The sequence below is a fragment of the Poecilia latipinna genome, unplaced genomic scaffold (assembly GCF_001443285.1).
Source record: "Poecilia latipinna isolate Pla-1442-1.1 unplaced genomic scaffold, P_latipinna-1.0 Scaffold463, whole genome shotgun sequence".
NCBI classification, from domain to species: Eukaryota; Metazoa; Chordata; class Actinopteri; order Cyprinodontiformes; family Poeciliidae; genus Poecilia; species Poecilia latipinna.
In genome coordinates, this window is record NW_015113079.1 from 122,101 (window position 1) to 143,968 (window position 21,868).

General features: G+C 38.4%; 1 protein-coding gene across 15 annotated transcripts in view; it reads left to right on the forward strand.

Moving 5' to 3' along the window:
- cacna1ba (calcium channel, voltage-dependent, N type, alpha 1B subunit, a) overlaps nucleotides 1-21,868 on the forward strand; it is an 87,093-nt gene that overhangs the window by 41,831 nt on the left and 23,394 nt on the right. For 6 of the 15 annotated variants that reach the window (XM_015039159.1, XM_015039167.1, XM_015039164.1 and 3 more), the window contains 22 exons: nucleotides 199-960; nucleotides 1,519-1,682; nucleotides 1,859-1,979; nucleotides 2,689-2,818; nucleotides 3,638-3,697; nucleotides 4,671-4,777; nucleotides 6,887-6,898; nucleotides 8,729-8,749; nucleotides 9,923-10,019; nucleotides 10,371-10,531; nucleotides 10,628-10,765; nucleotides 11,339-11,540; nucleotides 12,660-12,824; nucleotides 12,922-13,032; nucleotides 13,112-13,195; nucleotides 13,745-13,750; nucleotides 14,267-14,383; nucleotides 14,542-14,607; nucleotides 14,737-14,828; nucleotides 15,746-15,896; nucleotides 17,582-17,709; nucleotides 18,833-18,929. In XM_015039159.1, the coding sequence (XP_014894645.1) occupies nucleotides 199-960; nucleotides 1,519-1,682; nucleotides 1,859-1,979; nucleotides 2,689-2,818; nucleotides 3,638-3,697; nucleotides 4,671-4,777; nucleotides 6,887-6,898; nucleotides 8,729-8,749; nucleotides 9,923-10,019; nucleotides 10,371-10,531; nucleotides 10,628-10,765; nucleotides 11,339-11,540; nucleotides 12,660-12,824; nucleotides 12,922-13,032; nucleotides 13,112-13,195; nucleotides 13,745-13,750; nucleotides 14,267-14,383; nucleotides 14,542-14,607; nucleotides 14,737-14,828; nucleotides 15,746-15,896; nucleotides 17,582-17,709; nucleotides 18,833-18,929 (2,992 nt within the window). Of the gene's footprint in view, nucleotides 1-198; nucleotides 961-1,518; nucleotides 1,683-1,858; nucleotides 1,980-2,688; nucleotides 2,819-3,637; nucleotides 3,698-4,670; nucleotides 4,778-6,886; nucleotides 6,899-8,728; nucleotides 8,750-9,922; nucleotides 10,020-10,370; nucleotides 10,532-10,627; nucleotides 10,766-11,338; nucleotides 11,541-12,659; nucleotides 12,825-12,921; nucleotides 13,033-13,111; nucleotides 13,196-13,744; nucleotides 13,751-14,266; nucleotides 14,384-14,541; nucleotides 14,608-14,736; nucleotides 14,829-15,745; nucleotides 15,897-17,581; nucleotides 17,710-17,926; nucleotides 18,024-18,832; nucleotides 18,930-21,123; nucleotides 21,142-21,868 lie in introns of all 15 variants that reach the window. The other 9 variants (XM_015039163.1, XM_015039169.1, XM_015039170.1 and 6 more) reach the window with 6 other exon arrangements.

Sequence of the window (21,868 nt, forward strand, 5' to 3'; positions counted from 1 at the left end):
GAGTTTATATACCATAAAGACTCATAATGAAAGTCTGTTTTTCATTGAAAATGCTAACTGTAAATCATTTGTCTACAAAAAACAAGAACAGAATTGAAATTATATTGTGCATTACTATGTAATATCAGTGTTTCAGAGGTCATGTTTTTTTTTTTTTTTTTTTTTTTTTTTTTGATCTTTGGTTTCCTTTTTACTTAGCAATGAGCAGCAGAGGTCAGTCAAGACGATGTCTGTCTGGGAGCAGAAAGCCAGCCAGCTGAGGAGGCACAATCAGGCGAGCTGCGAGGTCTTATATGATCCCGAGGAGTGTGTCCGCCTCCCCTCTGGCCTTCAGATGCGGCCTGACATGAAGACCCACCTTGACCGGCCCCTAGTTGTTGGGCATTCCGATGGGCTGTTGGTGAGAGGCCATCAACATCACCGTCACAAGCCGGGCACGCCGGAGGAAGCAGAGACTGCCGCTGATCCACCGTCTGCTCCGCCTCATTCTCATCACCGTCACCACCGCCACAGAGACAGAGGGCGGGCTAAGGTGAAAGAAGAGCCTAATGACAGCGGTGGTGACAGTGGGAAAGACGGGAGGCAACACGTCCATCACAGCCACTCCACAAACCATGACTACAGCTGTAGACAAGAGGGGAAGAGCGGGAGGTCCTGCAGCACAGATAGGAGCAGAAAGCATCACCATCACAGTTCAATGGATGAGAGTGCAGGTGGGGGGGGCACAAGAGAGAGAGAGCATCGGCATCATCATTCACATCGACAGTCCAGAGGGGGGAATGGGACAGTGAATGGTGGAGGTCGAGGCGAGCACAGGGTTCACCGTAAAGATGGTCGATCATCTAACAAAGATGGGGAAAGGGAGGGCAAGAGGAGGAGGCATCACACACACGGGTCGAGGAGTCAGTCCAGGGCTGAAGGAGAGGAGTCAAATGAGAGAGAGGAGCCAAATACTAACAGGTACAACTATTCATCAACAGGCAGACTTCAGTTCTGTCTGCTATTGATTTAGTTTACTGTCAGCAGCAGGAGATCAACACAAAATTCAAATTCAGACACATTTAACATCCCTGCACCCCAGAAAGAAGGGATCTGTTAAAAACCTTAACAGAGGTCATCAAAAGTATTAACACTGACAGTGTTAAAACTGTTAATGTGGCTCTCACAGCTTGATCTGAAACACAAACCCACCAACCACCTTGTCAGTACAGGATCAGATCCATGTTTGTCATCAGAACCACTGTAACTCTCCATGGCATCAAATTACATAAACCTCCTTCCCTCCTCGTTCTGGACAAACGAGGAGCTTTGAACATAAGAAAATCAACTTCACCAAATCATCACAGCAATTTAATGCCTAAATGCATTTTTTTTACCCACAACTTGTTTATGTCACTAATTGCTGTAGTGGTGAGCTGATAATGCTCTTTCTTTTAGGGATCAACTCTTACTGAGTCAGGTTTCAGGTGACCAGAGTTATGAAAACACTGGAATATAAACATGATTCTCTTGGAACAGGTTTGGTGACTCAGATGACATTTCCCAGCAGCCAGGCTCTCTGGAAACGTCTGGCCAGCCAGAGGACTCAGACAACCAGAAGAATGTCAGAAGAACAGGCCAGACCTCCATCCGCATTCCCCCTGTGACTATCACCACACCTGGAGAGATCACTATGATACAAAGTTAGTACTCTAATGGCTTCAGAATGCACATTTATTTCCTGAGTTCATTGGTTTATTTCTCCAAAGTATCCTCGTTATTCCATAGTGGTTGTTTGGAGATTTTATGTTGTCTTGTAAAATGTTGGCTCATGTTAAACTAACTGCCATGTGTTAATCATTATTCTCTGTCTTCACAGTGAATAGTACTGACAATGAATCAATGCCTATGAATGAGAAGAACCTGAAGGATCAATGTCACTCTGGACCAAGACCCATCTTACCTTACAGCTCAATGTTTATCTTTGGACAGACCAACCCGTGAGTCACCTCAGTCTGCTCCGTCCATCTCTCCATCCATCACTCCTTCCTTCTTCACTTCCTCTGTTCCTTCCCTCCTTCCTTCCTTCCTGCTCTCCCCCCTCCCTCCATTAGTAACTTTGTCAGAGAGAAACACGGCTAAACATAGAAGCCAGTGGTACAATCTAAGAAAGAAAGCAGCTAGTCTCAAATCCATCCAGCTGTCATGAATGATTTTAGCAATGACGGTCAGCAAATGATTTTACTCGTGTGCACATTAAAACCGCTGTCATTATCAATACAAATATATTAGTATTTTTTCCCCTTTATTTATTATCACTTATCTCTCACCAACACCCACAGAATTTATGCAGTAATATATTCAATCTGTTTGCTTAAAAAACGTCAGTCTGGGAAGTAAAACCTTGTATCTCAATGAGTTAAGATGTTGAAAAGATTTTAAACAGAAAAAAAGTAAGACATTGTAAAAGTCGAAGAAGTTCATACAGTGACTCTCGAATGCAAACCATTTTAACAGATCAAAAAACACAACATATTCAAAAACACATTAAGCGCAATTACAAATTAAGAAAACACAACATTATCTACTCAAACTGTTCAAAATTCTCCCTCTTTTTTTTTTTACATTGTTTTATTGTCTTTGAAGAGATATGTCATTTCCTGTCAGAACCAAACCTGGTTGAATGTCTCTTTGTCTCGCTCCCTTTAGGGTGAGGCGGTTATGTCACTACATTGTGACCCTGCGGTATTTTGAGATGTCTATCCTGGTTGTTATCGCAATGAGCAGCATTGCTCTGGCAGCTGAAGATCCAGTCTGGACAAATGCCCCTCGCAACAATGTAAGACAGACCTAATCAGTTGCTCCCTTTAGTTGGTTTTGTTTTGTTGGTGGGAGGTTTACCTTGTGATTGAAAAGAGTGAGTTAAAAAATGAATAACTCTTTTTAGTAACTTCTGAGCTCACCTCTGTACTCCATGTCTGGTGCCTATAACAGGATACAGCCATTTAAAGGTTGAATAAATTCAATGATCTCTGCATATTCAAAGTGACGGTAATCGTGCACCTAGCTGGGATTTCCAGCAGGAGCTGATGGAAGCTCCTCCTGTTGTGAGGACATGAAGGCAACATGGAGGGCTGGATTTACAGTACAAATTAGGACAAAGGGGTGGAGTAGAGTGACTTTTTTCTCGTTTCTTCTGAGACAGAAACATCATTGTCTCAGGTCACATCATCAGTAGAGAGAAGAGAAAGTAGCCGACTTCAGTAAAATCCTGAAAAGTGATTGACTTTCAGAAGGAAGCAGAAATTCATGATGCTCATTGATTCCACTGAATCTCTGCTGCAGGTAGTAACTGTGTCAACACAACAGTTTACTCAGTCAGTATCACCATTTAAGATCATCCAGTGTGTATGGCAGAAACAAATAATCAGGAAACAGCAAGGCTAATATGAAAGATGAAAAGATCATGTAAAGCTGAAATCACTCCTGACCAAAGGATAAGAGGAGGAACAGAGTCCTTTAAGGGCAGTGGGACTGAGATACTGTACACTAATTCCAGATCCAACTGTTCTACAATTTGTATTTTAATTCACACTGTATTAACTATAATTGTGTCACATCTGTGTTAACACTTATGCAACATGGTCTGTTTTTTTAGGTGCTCAAATATCTGGACTATGCCTTTACTGGGGTTTTCACATTCGAAATGGTGATCAAAGTAAGACGCCACCACTGACTTCCTCATTTTCTACTCTGTTTTCAAAGACACAATAGTGCTTTGCAAGAGGATGCATAACTCTTTTGTTGTACATTATGGTATATTTGATATGGATTTTATGTATTAGACCAATGCAAAATATTACAGGACTGTAAAGCGGAAATAACATGATTCACAATTTTCAAAGTGTTTTCTCAATAAGCATGTTTATCCAACTTTCTTTATTCTGATACCGTTATGTCAGGATACCCCTAATCAGAATCAATGATCACAACATGAAATGCACATCTCGTGGTGGCAGCATGTTGGAGTGTGTCTCTTATGTTGGTTCTGGTTTGTTCTTTTTGTAGACCTTTATTCTTGGTTTGTTTATTGGTAGTTGATAGTTTCATTATTTGGACGGTTGGTGCCTTTGGTTTTGGATGCTGTGAAACTGTAAGGATTTTGGTTGTTACTTTTTTACTTTCAGACAGTTGTTATACATAACCGTGACAAAAACTGGAAACAAGTGATTAGCATCTCAAAAGCTTAGATAACACCTCAACTTTTACACACAAAAAGACATTTAATAGAGTTGCAAAAGCAAATGAGGTGGATTCGCAGTGCTTACCGACAACTGACTGGTTATCCAGGACATGCTATGGAATATTGTCTCTGCTGCCTGGATACTGAGCTGTTATAATATGGCAGTCTTCAGTCAGAGGCCCCTTTAGATTTGTTGCCAGACAGACTGTTACCAGAGATCCTTCTTGCTCACAGCATCACCACCCACTGCTACTCTAAAGGTACTTTGGCCATATGACTTACATCACTATTTAATTTCACTTTGGAATGATAAAGTATTTTTGAATTGAATTGAAATATGGAATAAGCACAGATTTCTAAAAAGTTGAAAAAAGTAATAAGGTAATTTGAAATCATCTGAATTTATTAGAACCAAACTGATTAAACACCATTTTTGTCAACAATTTAGATGGTGGATCTTGGACTGCTTCTCCATCCTGGATCTTACTTCAGAGACCTGTGGAACATTCTGGACTTCATAGTGGTCAGTGGGGCTCTGGTGGCATTTGCATTTTCGTAAGTTCAGCAGCTTCTACCTATTTGCTGTAAAATTAGAAAATGAACATGTACACTACAACATTAAACCACATTATACAGAATTTAAGAATCCAATATTGCCTTCAAGGTATATTGGCTTCTGTTTTTTGGGGGTTTTTTTTTTAGAATGCCCTGGGTTTCTCAATCTCTTTGATAGCTTTGATAGCTGTAAGAGTTCTGTGGGGATTTTCAGTAAACACCAACACTAAGGGTCCTTTGTTATTGAATTGAAATGAATTGAAATACAGCAGAAGCACTATATTATAAGAACTCAGATATGACTGCATATCTGAGTTGTATGTGGTAAAATGTTGTCTAGAATATGTTGCACAAGCGCAGACAAAGTGCTAGTGATGAGTGATCTTCTAGTTTGTAGATTACTGTTGAGTATCTGGTATGATCACCATGAGCTGCTGGCACAAAAATTATTTAGGAGGGGCAAAGGAGAGCATCTTGAAAATCTAAGAACACGGCAGAGAAAACACCGTTAGGTGAGAACTATGACACTAACATCAGTGGAATCTGTCCTCACACAAGTCGAAGAGCAACTCACTGAGCTGAAGTGACTCTCCATAAGCAGTAGCATTATCACCTGGATATGTGCAGTGTTTAAAAAAGAACACTTTTTTAATGAGACACTGCTACTGCATTATTAAAATTATTAAACAGTTAGGTTTTATAGTCTAACTACTTTGCAGTACCCAACTATTCTTGTTCTTCTATGAAGAAGAACAAGAATAGTTTAGTATTTTTAGAATAGTATTTTGTTTGGTCATGATGCACAAAAGCATCTTCCTGCTGTAGGTTTCACAGATGAACCGTTTTGGTGGCACTGACCACTGAGAAGTCCCATCATTCATCCCTTTATATCTCTTACTGACATGAGGAGCTGGAGCTCTCTGAGAGTTTTTAAATCTAATTTGAAAATATTGTTTAAAACTGCTCGGGTATGTGAACATTAACTGCATGACTGTGTGTTGTGCCAGTCAATGGGCTTGAGTGTGTCTGTGTGTTGTGATCGAAAACTTTATTGTTGTATTGTGTATCCATTAGATTTTGCTATGATCTGGTACAGAGCATCAAATGTTTGAGTTATACATTGTCCCTTTTTAAATGAAGTTCATTCGTTTATGATGACCTACATATCCAAGCTGATCAATGCTACAACAAATATTTCCATCATAATGCATTTCAGTTGAATCTCATCCATGTAAATTAATAACGATGCAAATAATTGTACATATCTGTGATTTATCTCTGGTTGCTCACTTTGAAAGCCATTATTTGACATTTAACTGTAACTGAGATCTGAAAGAACAGCTTTTATTCTTTGGTGATGTACCTATTTGTACTTTTATCTGAATCAGCCAGGAAAGATGTTTAAGTAAATAATTTTAAATGGAATGGGAGTATGAATGATATCTCTACATCATGTAATACCTCATACCTTCTTGCTGAATAACAACAAATTAAGAAAAACTGCTTCTACAGAAATAGCTTTTAATGTTGATTCTGGACTCATTCTAGATGGGATTCTGCTTGCATTGCCAGGCTTCCATAAGGCTTATGTTTTTAAGTTGGATCCATTGCATTGTTGTGATCACTGGCATACAGGATTTTACCGCCTTATGATTTCAGGGATGTATTGCTCAAAATGAAACTGTTTGAGCTCAACTTTTATGTACTAAATATACTGCTCAAAAAAATAAAGGGAACATTTCACTTTAATTTTGTGTGTGGCTCCAAATCCAGGCCTCCATTGGTTAATAAATTTGATTTCCATTGATGATTTTTGTGTGATTTTGTTGTCAGCACATTCAATTTTGTACAGAACAAAGTATTCAATGAGAATATTTCATTCATTCAGATCTAGGATGTGTTATTTGAGTGTTCCCTTTATTTTTTTGAGCAGTGTATTTTATGAACTTCTGCTAAACCTACATATAGGTTCACAGTAAATAAAAAAGAAAATATTTCTCTTTTATCTGACTTGACTGTGATTGGAACTGACAGATGTGTGTGTGTCAGTATGTGTAACAGTTTTGACATGCACCTTTTTCCTGTTTCTGTCACGGGATCTCTTTGAAGGAGCTTCATGGGGTAATGTCTCCTCTACTTCTCTCACTCTGCCTGTTTGTCATTATGTATGTGAGAAGGAAGCATACATGACCAACACTGCAAAAGCAAGAAGTTTCCTGATATGTTGCGTCTTACATAAACAAAAACAGAATTTTTCAAGGAAGATATTGAACATATTTTCAATAAGTTCTAAAAATGAGGGTTTTGGATATGTCTCAGTTAGCTAAAATTCTTGCTAAAAAGTATTCCCTATCTGAAAAAGGACAGAACGGATTTTATACATTTCTCAGTTTTGTTCTTGAAAACACTAATCTTCCTTCAGCCATTGCCCTGAAGGTTGTGTCAAGAAAGTGTTTATTGGTACACTTTCTAAATAATAATTATTTGGTGGTGCTAATAATTGTGGCAACTAAACAGCACAGTTCAACATAGAACTGCTTCCTAATCCACATTTGACTTATTTCTGTTTTGTAAGACGTTGCATATGAAGTGAAATTACTTGTGAATAATTGCAGGGATGTTTTGGAGTGCTGTGTTGCTGGGGATGTACTCTTATCACATTCTCCATCAAATATCTCCTTGTACTCAGCTGCCATATTGCTTGGTGAAAAGTCATTTTCCCATAGTGCACCAGGTGCTACAGAAGGACACATCACCTGCTTGTTGGCTACATGTTGCAGCAGCTCTTGAAAGAGCCGTTTTCATCAGCATGTCCTGTCGCTGCAGCTCCACTTGAATGAAAACATAAGTTCATTTTCAGTGTTTTTCATAATAATGTGAATAGACTTCTACATTCTCACAGATATTTTGTAAGTACTTTGTAATTGTTTTCTTGTGCATAATGGCAGTTCTTGTCAGGTTCAGGGTGAAATTACTTTTTCACAGTGTGTCAAGTGGATTTGTTGCATGTACTTAAAAACATGCAACAACTACTTTTCCTTTTAAGTAGTAAAACCCTTATTTAAAAAAAATGGATTTTGTGTTTACTTAGGTCATTATTGTTTTATGATCTGAAAAATCTGGAAATAGCAAAAAGGCAAAAGCAGAAGGAATCTCTAAGAAGGGAAATACATTTTCATAAGACGTAAAAGCACATGAACCTGAGATAAAATTTCCAGCTGAGTAATTTAAAAGCCTACATAAAGCATAACATAAAGAGAAGCCAACATTAAATCATACAGCCTCTTGCTTTCTGGTCACCTCCATGCCGGCAATTACCGTTTGACTGAGGGCCGTCATTCCTTGACAATGCATGTTGTCAGGAAATGCCATGCAGTTCTTCTCCTATAAAAACTGCAAAGATGTAAATGAAAAAGTGTGAGTCTCTCGCCTGCTGCAACCAATGGTGCAGCACACACACTTCTGCTTTTTAGTGCATGCAACAGGCTGAAGAGCTGTCTCTGACTTTAGGTGCTGTTCATTAACAAATTACTGATGTTTGTGATATTTGATACATTTAATTATTCTTATTTAGAGCCTTGGAGAACTCATTTTTTCTGCTGTTAGTTAACTTTTTGTTTAGTGTAAACGCATTCATAGCTGTATGTATTTACAAAACACTGACTGAGTAGAGTAATTGCTTGTTATAAAACACTTCTGATTAGTATTTTTTGTAATAAGCTGCTTCTAAACATTATACTTTTATTTGGATCTTGTAATTTTTTATCACATTAGTTGGATGTATTCAACCAGCAGTCTGTTAAAAACCAAAGTATAAAATGTTTTGCTTTTCTGTAGAAAATAGACCTTATGTAGTGTTGTCATTTGATTCAAATGTGTGCTTTATTTTGTGTGTGTAAAGCATCCATAAATGTGCTGTACCTTGTTTTACTACTGTTTTCCCCCAAGTAGATCGCAGCAAGCTGTGACCAGGTGGGGAACCCCCCTATGCCAGCCCACCCTTCATTCTGACTCCACCCCTTCCTAACCCTCCTCTCCCTGATCATATTACTGCTCAGATCAGCTCCATGAACTCAATGTAAAACTTGTTTTCCTGGAAAGCAGAGCTTTGGATTGAAACATGCCTCTGCTGACCAAAGCTGTTACAAAAGTTATTTTGTCAAACCACAAAAGCAATACAATGTGAGAGCATCATTTGAGAGGAAGAAATAGGAGTCCTGTTTACGCTTTTTGGAGTTTTGGTTGTAAATCGAAGTTTGTTGAAGAGTTACAGCTACGATCTGACCTGAGAGGTTTGGAAGGTTGATACAACAACATCCCACAGAGTACTGTTCAATCCATTATTAAAAACGGAAATGAATACAAAGACATGGCTGTTCACCTAATCTGACAGGCAGGCAGGAAGAGCATTAATTTGAGAAACAGCCAAAAAACCCATGGTACCTCTGGAGGAGCTGCAGAGACCCACAGCTCAGGAGAGACAATCCATCAGCAGGACAACTATTAGTTTTGCATTCTGAGAATCTGGACTTTATTGCAACAGTTGTGTCATTTGATCTGTTGCTGTGCAGAATTAACTAGAGTGGTACCAAGTGAAGTAAGACAAATGTTAAGCTGAGATATTGTTCATATTTTCATTGCTTGTCGTGATGAAACAGGAACTTATTCTGAAACGTTGCTGATTCTCACCAGGACAAAAACACACAATCTGTCACATTTTTCATGTTTTTAAACCTAAAGTTTTGCATTCAGTTTGTTTTTGAAATTCATTAAAAATATTTATCATGTGATCAATCCTCATATTAAGAATCTACTACTACAAGAGATGTTAGTTCAGAAACATAATAACTGTACATTTCAGACCATATAAGAAGCTGCTAATGTTTAGTGTTTCGTGTGTTTATAAAGTGTCTTGCATTGTATGCTAAAATGTTTTTACCATCTGCTTCCCTTACATAGTTGATCTGAAAACATTTCACACTCCTCCACATTTCAAATTTCTCTAAGCTCTTTTTTAATTTCATATGTTCCAGAGCTGACTGTTATTTTGTTATTTAAAAATAATTTTTTAAATGAATTAAATAATTTGATTAACTGTATCTAATTTATTTGTGATAAGTGTATAACAGACTCTGCTGTCCACAGGGGGACTAAAGGCAAAGACATCAGCACCATCAAGTCACTGAGGGTCCTCAGGGTTCTTAGGCCTCTCAAGACCATCAAACGTCTGCCAAAACTCAAGGTTCTAAAGTGTTTCTGTTTCATTACCTGTGCCTGCAGAAATATGTATGTGTGTATGAAATTCTGCAGTTTAGACCAAAATGTTCCCTCCTTAAAAGGGTTTTCATGTTCAAGCCCATAAATAAACTGCAGAAAATATATACACACACACAAACGCACACACATTTTAGACAATAGTAAAAATGGTTGTGTCTGTTAATATAGTGTATTTAAATATCTGGTTTAACTGTAAACCTTGTGTTCCTATTCTATGAGGTCATTAACAGACACAAAGACGCTGTTTGCTTTCAGCTGTTCTGTAAGTAGACTTTCAGGATGATGCAGACTTTAAACGTGTTTTCTTTGTCCCCAGGCCGTGTTTGACTGTGTGGTCAACTCTTTGAAGAACGTGCTGAACATCCTCATTGTTTACATCCTCTTCATGTTCATTTTTGCTGTTATTGCGGTTCAGCTCTTCAAGGGAAAATTTTTCTATTGCACTGATGAGTCCAAAGCCCTGGAGAAAGACTGCAAGTCAGTCTGATACACCTAAACGTTTTCATATCGTGCCAGACCTTTTACATTTGGTGTGTGTTTGCTTAACACGTGTCACCACTTTCTATCTTCCAGAGGACAATTTCTTGACTACGACAAAGAAACAGTGGCAGCAATGCCAAGAGAGTGGAAAAAATATGAATTCCATTATGACAATGTACTCTGGGCCTTCCTAACTCTCTTCACAGTCTCAACCGGGGAGGGCTGGCCAACGTAAGTGCAATTGATTTGTCTTCTTTAAGTTATACCGACCCCCAATATAACGTGTTGGAAGTAAAAACTAATTTTTCATTTTGCATTTAATGCAAAATTAAATGCAAGAGACTCAATTACACCTACTCTAACTGGAACGTTTTTTTTTTTTAAGTTTTAGACATATTTTGTTTGAATGATAATAACTACAAATAACATAAATCGCTCTTTTGGTAACTGATGCTGTCATGAAGCCAGAAGAATATAGTCAAATATAGGCAAAAGACAGAATCTCAAAAACGTCAAACTGATTTAAATTTTCTTTCACAATAATCCTGAATATCTTAAAAGTGCAATTAAGCATCCTTGACTAAAGAACCAACATCTGAAACCTGTCATTTTAGTTAGTGAAGTATTATCTTGATGCAAAATTTGAAAAAAATTATGAAAAGTGTCCAAAGTGTTCAATTTCCTTTAAGATGCTTGGCTTCACTTGCCTTATGTTAATAGAATAGCTTGTAAAATTCTCTTAATTACATGGCAGCCACAGTCAGGAGGTGTTTTACTGTGTCCTACCATTCTTTCTTTTCATAGTGTTCTGAAACACTCTGTTGATGCTACCTTTGAAGATCAAGGTCCCAGCCCTGGCTACCGCATAGAGATGTCCATCTTCTATGTGGTCTACTTTGTGGTCTTTCCATTTTTCTTTGTCAACATATTTGTTGCTTTGATTATTATCACTTTCCAAGAACAAGGAGACAAGGCCTTGTCTGAATGCAGTTTGGAAAAGAATGAGGTATGTTGTGAGTTTCTCTTATATGATCATGTCAAAGTTAGTTTCACCAATGCACACATTTGTATATAAGACATGTTCAGGAGTGCAGAAGGAGGAATGTGTCTGAAACTTTCCAAATAAAGTTTAAAAACATGAATGAGTCAAATTCAGGTAAAAAAAAAAAAAAAGATTTATTTAAACCTAATTCACTACAATACAACTAAATGTCCTTTTAAAGGTAATTTATAAAAGCACATCTTGCTAAAGGCTCTAACAGCATCAGTAAAGTCTCGCTCTGATTCAGCTATCCTGTAGGGGGTATGTAGGTGGGCAGGTAATCCAAGTCTAAAACCTCTGCTGACTAAAAACACAATGACAATGATCACACACACTGTCCAAGGTTAATATTTCAGGCTCACCAGCAAGTCCACCTCTGAATAAGGGTTTTGGAATGGCCCAGTCAAAGTCTGGAAATCAAACTGAGATACTTTTGCATGACATTATACTGACCACTCTAATATTTTCACAGTGATATACAAAATTCATTGCCACTTTTCATAAATGGCACAAAGCATTTGTTGATTTGTTAGGGAGAAACCCTGAGCATCCTCTTCATGACTGTTATACAACAACAGATTGAATTCAGTCAAAGTCCTTCTTAGATAATATGACTTCCATCAACATTTAATTTCCCTTTGGGATTATTGAAGTATTTCTGAATTTGAATTTGGACTGGCGACCTGTCCAGAGTGACCCCGCCTCTCGCCTGTTGACCGCTGGCAGTAGGGATTAGGGCATATGATAATGGATGGATGAATTTGAATTGAATTTGAATTACTTTTTCATATAGGGCGATATTCTCCTAATAAATCATTATTCAAAACTTGTTTTCCTCTTTTCTTTGTTCAAAAACGGTTATCTAAAACATTTCAGTTGACAAAGGGACAAAAACAGAAGAAATATGTAAGGAGGTAAATACTTTTACATAAAACTGGCCTTTGTCTATGTTGGCCAGTTCTATACCTTAGCAGTTGAAATCAGTTCAATCAGGGATGAATGTTTACTGTTGTTGTTCATACCTTGTGAGTTTGAACAAACCTGTGGAAAGATCAATATAAAGAGTGTTTTTGTGCTTTGCAGAGGGCTTGTATTGACTTTGCCATAAATGCAAAACCTTTGACACGCTACATGCCGGAGGACACACAGTCCTTCCAGTACAGGATGTGGAAGTTTGTCGTTTCAGCTCCATTTGAATACTCCATTATGATCATGATTGCTCTCAACACTGTGGTACTCATGATGAAGGTAAGGTGCATATTTTTTTCAATGTCGAGCTATGAGAATCTGGAATAAGTTCATGGAGAAAAATATTTATGCTGCTCCCTCTGTCCTGCTTTCCCAGTTTCATGGAGCTCCGGATTTTTATGAAGCAATGCTGAAGTACCTGAACATTGTGTTCACCACTCTTTTCTCTCTGGAGTGCATTCTCAAGATCATCGCCTTTGGTCCCCTGGTGTGTATCTATTAAAGGTTGGCTCTCAGATTATTGGGAAATAATTTGAGCCTTATAATTTCCGCCTTTTGTTCCTCAGAACTACTTAAAAGATGCCTGGAATGTATTTGACTTTGTGACAGTTTTGGGGAGCATCACTGACATCCTGGTGACTGAAATCAAAGTAAGAACACAACTCTCCACATTCTCAGTGCCGCATGTCAACATTACAACACTGTATTCAAAGAACAACTTTACAACACCGGCCAGTGAAATGAACCAGATCTGTACATGAAACTCTCTACAAAGACAGCACATTCGCAAAGACAGCTGTGTGACCAAAGAGAGCCTGACTGGTAAAGCAGAAGAGGAAGGGGATGTTTGTGTGATGGTAGGAGGGATGCATAGAAACTTACTCTAAAATATGTTAGCTATTTAGTCTTTGGTTGAGCTCTATCTGACCTGCTTTCAGCGGTGGAGTTACTCATTCCAAACTGTTTCTCTTATGACACCAAATTCTTTATACTGATGATTAACACGTGTATTTGTTGAGTAGTATCAGTTGTTATTGTATGATATGCTCCTATCTGCTGCATCTTATGTCTCTCTCTCTCTCTCTTTCTATCTCTCTCTCTTTCATTTTCTTTCTCTTTTTATTTCACTGCCGTTTGGTTTGTGCACCAACCTCCTCCCACCACCACTTCTTCCAATGTTTGATCCTGAACATGTCCAGACTACGGTGAGTGACTTTGTGATGCTGACTCTTTGCCAGCATAGTGTAGTACCTTTTCTCTCCAGCAATTTAATACTCAAGTTTAATGTTGACTTCTACTAGACCAAAGGTAGTAGCTGGTCTTTCATGCCCATCTCCAGTGTGGCCTGTGTCTTTCAGATTGTAGCTACCTGTAGTCCTGTAGCTACCCTTCCAGAACAGGTTCAGGATAACAGCAGAGGGAAGAAGTCCCCTTTGTCAAAAAGAAGAAACTTGGCAAGAGTCAGCAATAATGTTGTAATAAGTTGTGTAGAGTGAGTTTTTTTCTCAGTCTCATTATGACTCTGGTCAACACACCAACAGGCTCTCACAAAACTCCCCATCCACTCTATGGTAGAAATTTGATCAGTCATACAGATGAAGTTCCAGAAAAATGTTTTGAGCACACAACTTCATAGCTGCTGATCCCTCAAATGTTTTGACCAGTTTTGCTCAGAGTGTTTATAAAATTAAAGACATTGGATGTGCTTTTGTGTATTACAGGACAGACTATTGAATTTGAGCTTCCTGAGGCTCTTCAGAGCAGCTCGACTCATCAAGCTGCTGAGGCAGGGCTACACCATCCGCATCCTGCTCTGGACCTTTGTCCAGTCTTTCAAGGTGCTCTCACATAACATAAGATGGTCAGACTTTATCCACATTGTACCTTGCAAACTACTTCCTGTTGTCACAAAGTCCTAAACAACAACTTCTTGCTAAGTCAAATCAAGATGGGATAATTCAGAGGGAACATGAATAACTGTGTGTTCTGCCTTTAGGCCCTGCCATATGTGTGCCTGCTTATTGCCATGCTGTTCTTCATTTACGCCATCATTGGGATGCAGGTTTGTGTAGCTGTTTTGCAGCGATCGATGAAGATAATTATTTTTTGGAAGTTATTCTGAGTGAAATATTGACATCTGACTTTTTCAAACATTATATTGTTAATACATTCTTGAGTGTCTCTGCTGCAGGTGTTTGGGAACATTGAGCTGAATGAAGACACAGCTATCAACCACCATAACAACTTCCGTACTTTTCTCCAGGCTCTTATGCTTCTGTTCAGGTAGAAAGCAGCCTGATCGGTTATCTTCTTACAGATCTATGAACAATCTTTTGTCTTCTAGACACGTGGATGAAACAAATATGTTAAAACTGTGGACTGAACATAACTTTCTCTAGATCATTAAGGGCTCATGTCACTGTTGTTGGTGGCTTCACCAATGCTAGTTTCACACTTTTAGACTGTAAATAGTTTGCAATGCTATAAAAAGTAATTCAGGCCTAGCAGACTTCATGGAGATATCATAAACTGAACTATTGTTAAATGGTTAATGAGAAGGAACACAAAGTTATTGAATAAAGTTGGGAAATTTTACAAGATTATGGACAAATATGTGATTTATAGAAAGTTCAAAACAACAATTATGATTATTCAATGAAACTAGGTTGATCTTGTTGATTATTTTGAGGTCAGCCTCCTTCTTTCAAAGATTAACCCTTCCCTGATAAAAAAATAAATAAAATACTGTTTCATCATCTGCCTTGTATGTTGGGCTATTAGAAGCACATCAAGTGAGGATCTAAACATAAAGAAATGTGAAACATTAATGCTCTGATCAGATTTGTATCCACATCCACACAGGCAACTCATCCACATGTCAATATTTCTCTATTATGTGTCCTCAACAGAAACAAATAGAAATCCAGAACTTACTTTGTTGTGAAGGTCTCCTTCTACTGAATACAACAAGCTTTATTTGAATTATATTTATTTGAATTATTTGAAAGGGACTTGCATTCAAGTAGTTATAAATCCTCAAACTTTGAGTCTAATAAAAAAAAAAATAAAAAAATAATAAAAAAAAACATAATTTGGAAGCAAGTGTGATTGCTTCCAGGAAGCAATCACACAAGTCAGAGGTGAACGTTATGATGTTGGTTAATCTTTGTCTCCCTGTGTTTTCCTTTTCTGGACATCAGGAGTGCAACTGGAGAAGCCTGGCATGAGATCATGCTGTCGTGTCTGAGTCATCGACCCTGTGATGAGCTGTCAGGGACTAGTGGGAAAGACTGTGGCAGTGATTTTGCCTACTTCTACTTTGTCTCCTTCATCTTCCTCTGCTCCTTCCTGGTCAGCATCTAACTGTCATCAATTTATCAAACAGTTCATTTGAACTTCTAGAGATGATACTAGTAGTAGTTGTTTTTTTTTAATCTTAGTGTTTATTACTTTAGATTTATTTGTCAGGTTTGTGTTATTTAATATTTAGAGTTTAAGGGTGTTAAAAGATGAAATACTGACCTTGTTCAGTTTTGCAACAAATAACATGTCATTAAAGAGCATAAAATAATTAAAAGTAATTTAAATAAATCCAAATAAATAAATGTCATAACGTAAGCTTAACCATGTGTCTTGAATAAGCTTTAATAATAAGCTTTACAGGTAGTTTTTGGAGTTTGAAGTCTTTTGCTCTAGATTGAAAATGTCCATCTAATTTGATCCTGTTTGACTCCTCCTCCTCTTCATTTCCTCTTTCTTCTACTAACCAATTAACATGTCAAATCTATATGTTCTGTACATTTCTATGATCTTCAGCGTATACCAAAGTTATTTTCTTTCTGATAATCACACTCTGGTGAAATTCTAAGATGTGACATTAGTGACCTAATCAATCCTCATAGCACAAAAATTGTTGCTGTGAGGATTTAAGTCCTTACAATCTGATAAGTATTCATCAAATTCGGAACAGTGAGTCTTCCTAATGCATAGTTACATAGCTTTACACTATGGTAATAATTTCATTTTCATCAAGGTGTCAATGTATATTTGTAAGTAAAATTTGTCTGTGATAATTGTTATGTCATTGTATAAGTTGATTACCACTGATTTGGTGTTACATCCACCAAGGGCACAACATATTTCAGGACACAAGGCAAGAATGAGGGTTCAAAAAAAAATTTTATTCTTAAACTTTCTTGAACTTTTCTTTTGGTTCAGCTGCTTTGATTTTCTGTGAAGAAAAAAAGGGAGAGTTAAATACCCTCAGTTCCCCGTGTCCCAAAAAAGAGAAAAACAAAACCCCCAAAATATTAACAGAAAGTTGGACTTGGTGATCCAATCAAAAAGAACAAAACGGTACAGCAGGGGGCCGACCCTCTACATGGCTGTCGAAGCCCCTGCTAGTACCAGACTAAAACAAAAAAGAATATACTGCCAAAGAAAGATCGAAAACAGGACAACTGGTCCCACCAGGCCAAAATCACAACGAAAAAGCAAACAAACAAAGGCTAACAGAAACTACCGCATAGCAGGCTGGAGACGTCAGCTGCGTCCTACAGCGACTGGAGATGTGCGCGCACCGCATCAGGACACATCCTCTGTGGTGGTGGAGTGAGTGGAAGGGCAGGATCAAACATGTCGAAACCCATCGTATTTATAGGCAGACCAACAGTGCCACAAATAAAAGTAATCAAATTAATTACCAAAAATAAGAAATTATCCAAACTCCAGAATATATTAACAAAAAGTCATTCTACTACAGTCTATACAAAACAATCTAGAAAAAAATAGACAAAAATAATTATAATGTGCCTGAAGCACATAACAGTTAGTAAACAGTTTTGACTATCAAAGCTTTTTCAGAGATTAGCCTTTGTTGGAGACATAAGGGAGACAAAGACTAAATCAGATCTTCAGGTCTGGTGATGCTTACAGAGGCTTAATCTAACAAGAATTTCCTTTTAATCAACATTCATAGCAGTAGTTTTGAAATTATTACCAGAAGTGTTTTGAGCAGTGCTGTGTGTGTGTTCCAGATGCTGAATCTCTTTGTGGCTGTTATAATGGATAACTTTGAGTACCTCACCAGAGACTCCTCCATCCTGGGGCCTCATCATCTTGATGAATTCATTCGAGTTTGGGCCGAGTATGACCCAGCTGCTTGGTATGTTATTGGCTTCTTCTGATATGCAGCACATAGTTTTCTCAGTATAAGTGGAGAGAATCACCCTAATCTCATTTCTCATCTCTATTGGTGGCAATGGGGTCTATTGAAGCTCCATTCTCAGTCCTCGTTCCTCATTGTATGCAATGAGCCCACTGATGACTGATTAAGTTGAAGGTATCCTGAACGTTATGTATGTGCTTGTTCTTTTCCGCAGCGGACGGATTTCCTATATGGATATGTACAATTTGTTGCGCGTTATCTCACCCCCCCTTGGCTTAGGGAAGAACTGCCCTAATAGGGTAGCATACAAGGTTTGCAAATACCGGACATTTTCATCACTAGGGTGCTTTGTGTACCTCTATGCCAAGAGACTTTTAATTGAATGGCTGTGCACCAATGAAATCACCTTTACACTAGCACTCACCTTTTCAAACTGTCTGGCTTTGGTTGATGATGCCGAAGAGGAAACAAAGCTTTCATAGCTGTGGCATTGTCTCAACATGCCGCCTGCCAGCTTTCTTGTCTGTAAACTTTTATGTATTAGAATTGTTTTCTTTTTAACCATGCCAGAAAGGTAAATCCTGAAAGTCTTCATTGGTGAAACCAATCAATTCTTTTCAAATCAGAGACCTTTTGAAGAAGCTTTATGGAGGTGTTTTAGGAAACCATATCCATGATGAAAACAACATTAGAAACAGAACAAGTCAGGCTGGCACTGAAACCTTTGTCTCCATGCACCCTGATTGAAGTACCAGTGGAATGTCTGCAAGCATGCCAGAGCAGACATTCTCAATACAATGCTATCATTTCTCTTCCAACCCATCAGCATCCTGCGTGTTGGGTTGACCCATTCATCCCTCTTCTCTCCTCCCCCTTCCTTCTCTGACCAGACTCACTCTTTGCCATTCCATGTTTCCTCTCAGGAACCCTGAGTTCTACAGTGATGCATCCGTGTGCCCCAACACAGTGGCCAAGGATGGCATCCACCCTACATCTCACTTGAGGAAATCTATTGACAACAGATTTCTGTTTCTCCTCTCCATTGTTCTCCTGTTGATTTTTCTTCCCGATCCTTCTCTGTTTGCATTCTGTTATTTTTTTTCCCCCCAACCCTGTGAAGTGGCCGTATCAAGTACTCCGATATGTATCAGATGCTGCTACACATGCCCCCACCCTTAGGTTTGGGAAAGAAATGTCCACCAAGAGTCGCCTACAAGGTAGACCCTACTCTCTTTCCACGTTTTTCCCTGTGCAAAAACAGCGTTTCTCCCAGTGACGTGCTCTGCAGTGCTCCATGTTTGTTCTTTGTTTTGCTACTGTGCTAATACCTTTTTGGTGTAAGCCCCAGTCTTTTGTTCCCTGTCTTTACTGTTTTGTTCAGCTAGCTGCCTGTGTGAGCTGATGTTGTTCAGTAGTGGTTTAACTAAGCGAACTCCAGTTACAGTATTTCTAATGTTTATGGTAAACATTTGCTCCAGTAGGTGAATATTGTATTTAGATGGACTACTGTAGGTTTTGTTTGTGTGTGTGTGTCCACATGTGTATGTTCAGTTAGGCTGTTTGTGTGTGTGTGTGTGTGTGTGTGTGTGCTGTTTGTCTGGGCTCTTTTACACTCTTTGTGGTTCTGTCTTTCTACTCATTCCCTTCCATTGTTTTGCTCCTTTTGTTTTTTATTTCTTTCTAATGATAATACACCGCTAAATTAAATTAGGTTTCTATCTGGATATTACATTTAGGCAAAGGAACCCCAAGTTGGACTGTATCTGAACCCAAATGCATTTGTCTTTATTTACAGTAGGTATTTCCAGTACAGCTCTGTTAGCGCTGCTTGTCTTTGATGTTTCTCCCAGCGTCTGTAGATCTGTGTCCAGTTCAACAACAGCTGTGCTGCTTAGAGTCCAGTGTGGTGGTATCAGCAACACTGGACCTCCATGGGTCCAGTTGGATCGGTGATGTTCCGCAGGCAGTCTAGCTCCTGTTAGCATCTGAAAGAGCGTCCAGCTCTGCCTGTCTCAGCACGGCATTTATTTTGTAGCTCATTAAGGTAACATCACCTGTTAGAGCCTTTGTCAGTTCTGCTGGTATAAATGACTCAAAGTGTTCTGGAGAAATGTCCAGGGAACAGATTAAGTCCTTAGTTGTTTTCCGCTACGGCTCTCACACTGCGCTCTCCTTTCTTTCATGTGGGAAATTCACCAGATTCTCCTCAATTTTTATTTATTTATTTTTTTTAAATTACACTCAATAGTGACAGAGTGTGGCATTATCTAAAATTACACCAGTCAAATGCAGTATGATAAACAACTACTCAGGTAAAGTTAGCCTTCCTGTGTTTACTCTAGATTGCAGTACAAAATGGTCCCTTATGCGTCATCAACCCATCGGTGAAAAGATGGCGACCTCCGTGGGTGAAAAATATTTAAAAAAGATGTACATTTTGAAGTAATTGTGAGTTTGTCATATCATAAACAGCATTTTTTTAGGTAATAGGAATATTGCAACATATTTAGGTCATCATGTTCAACTAATCCTGGATCTTTTTAACAGCTGTTTCCAATATTTACAAGAGTAAAACCAAATAATGCCATGTCTCTACATGCCAGGCAGTTTGGTCACATAATGTAGATTTTTATATTTTCCCAAACAAAGACTGATGATCTAGAAGTTTCTCATTCTGTGTGTTGTACTGTTGATGTAAAATCTCTGGAAATATTGATTTTGGTGAACTCGTGCTCTAAGGTCCTTTGTAATATCTGGACTCTGGAAGGTGTGTGCTACCTGGCCAGCAGGAAAGAGGCTGGCTGTTAAACACCCAACACCTCCCATTATGGCTCTAAGAACAGTAATCTCTCAGTGAAGGAGGATGGCAATGTCAGCATATTGCTGAGCAAATGGTTATCCTTCACATGGTTTGTTGTGATGGTGAAATCTGGATTTGAACCCAGTATACATACTAAGGCAGGGTTATTCTAGACGTCTTTATTTACAAGAACATTCCTAGCTTCCAATGTGAGGCGTAGTTTTTCTTGAGTTTTCACAGTTGGCAACAGGATATGGTCCTGTTTTTTCATGTATTGCTGGGTGAGTGCTTCCTCCCTGTCTAATTTATTGAGGAGTAGTCCTACATTTTGCCTGAGCATAGATGGGATAAAGGAGCTGTCTCTTCTCCCTGAATCTTTTTTTTTTTTTAGTATACAGGGAACACACTGTCTTTCATGCAGAGCTGGAAACTAGATTAAGAAATCAGAACCATGGCTGCCCATGAAAAAGTTTAAAATGGACGTGTTGTACAGTAGTTTAAATGTTTAAGGAGTCAGAAAAAAGTAGAAACTGACTTATCAGGCTGTCCCTCAGTGTGCCAACTTATAATTTATTGATTCTGTTTTGCTTTTTTTCCCCTCCTCACTGCAGCAACAGCCACCAATTTAAGTAAGCTATGATATTGTTTCTGTTGGGATAGAGGTAACTAGCGACAGTGGTCTCTGTTGTTTGATTTTCATCTCACATATTGTTTCACACTATTATTATTTTTGAACAATTAAAAAATCCAGGTTGAAATTGTGCTGACTCCAGGTTTTAACTTTTGTTAAATTTCGGCATTAATACTCGCTACTAACTGCTTATTATTAATAATCTTTTGACTTCTGACTGTAAAAGTCAAGAAAGCAGCCTTTGCCCATTTGTACATGTGTTCCCCTCCATCTACCTAAAAAAAAAGCTCTTCCTGATCTATGTTTTATTAAAAAGGTTGAATACTGTATTGTTTTCTAAACTTTCATTTCATTATTTTCCCATTATTCTTTTAGCGTGCCTGTGTAATGGGCATGGACATGGTTGATATTTTCAACTCTATTCTAAATCAGGAAAAATTATTGGCTACATTGTGGAGCTTTGAGTTTAAATAAATAATCTAATAACATCTTTATGGACATCACAAGAGCATAACTGAGGTACCTGACACCCTTCACAGCAAATTTGTATTCAAACTTGTCATTCCGTAACTCCTATTCTTTGAAATCTTCTCTGTGCTTGGTGATCTTCTGATCATGTGCATGTGTCTGTGTGCGTGCGTGTGCGTGCATGTGTGTGTGTGTGTGTGTGAGCGTGGGAGTGGGTGTGTGTGTGTGTGTGGGTGTGTGTGGGTGTGTGTGTGAGT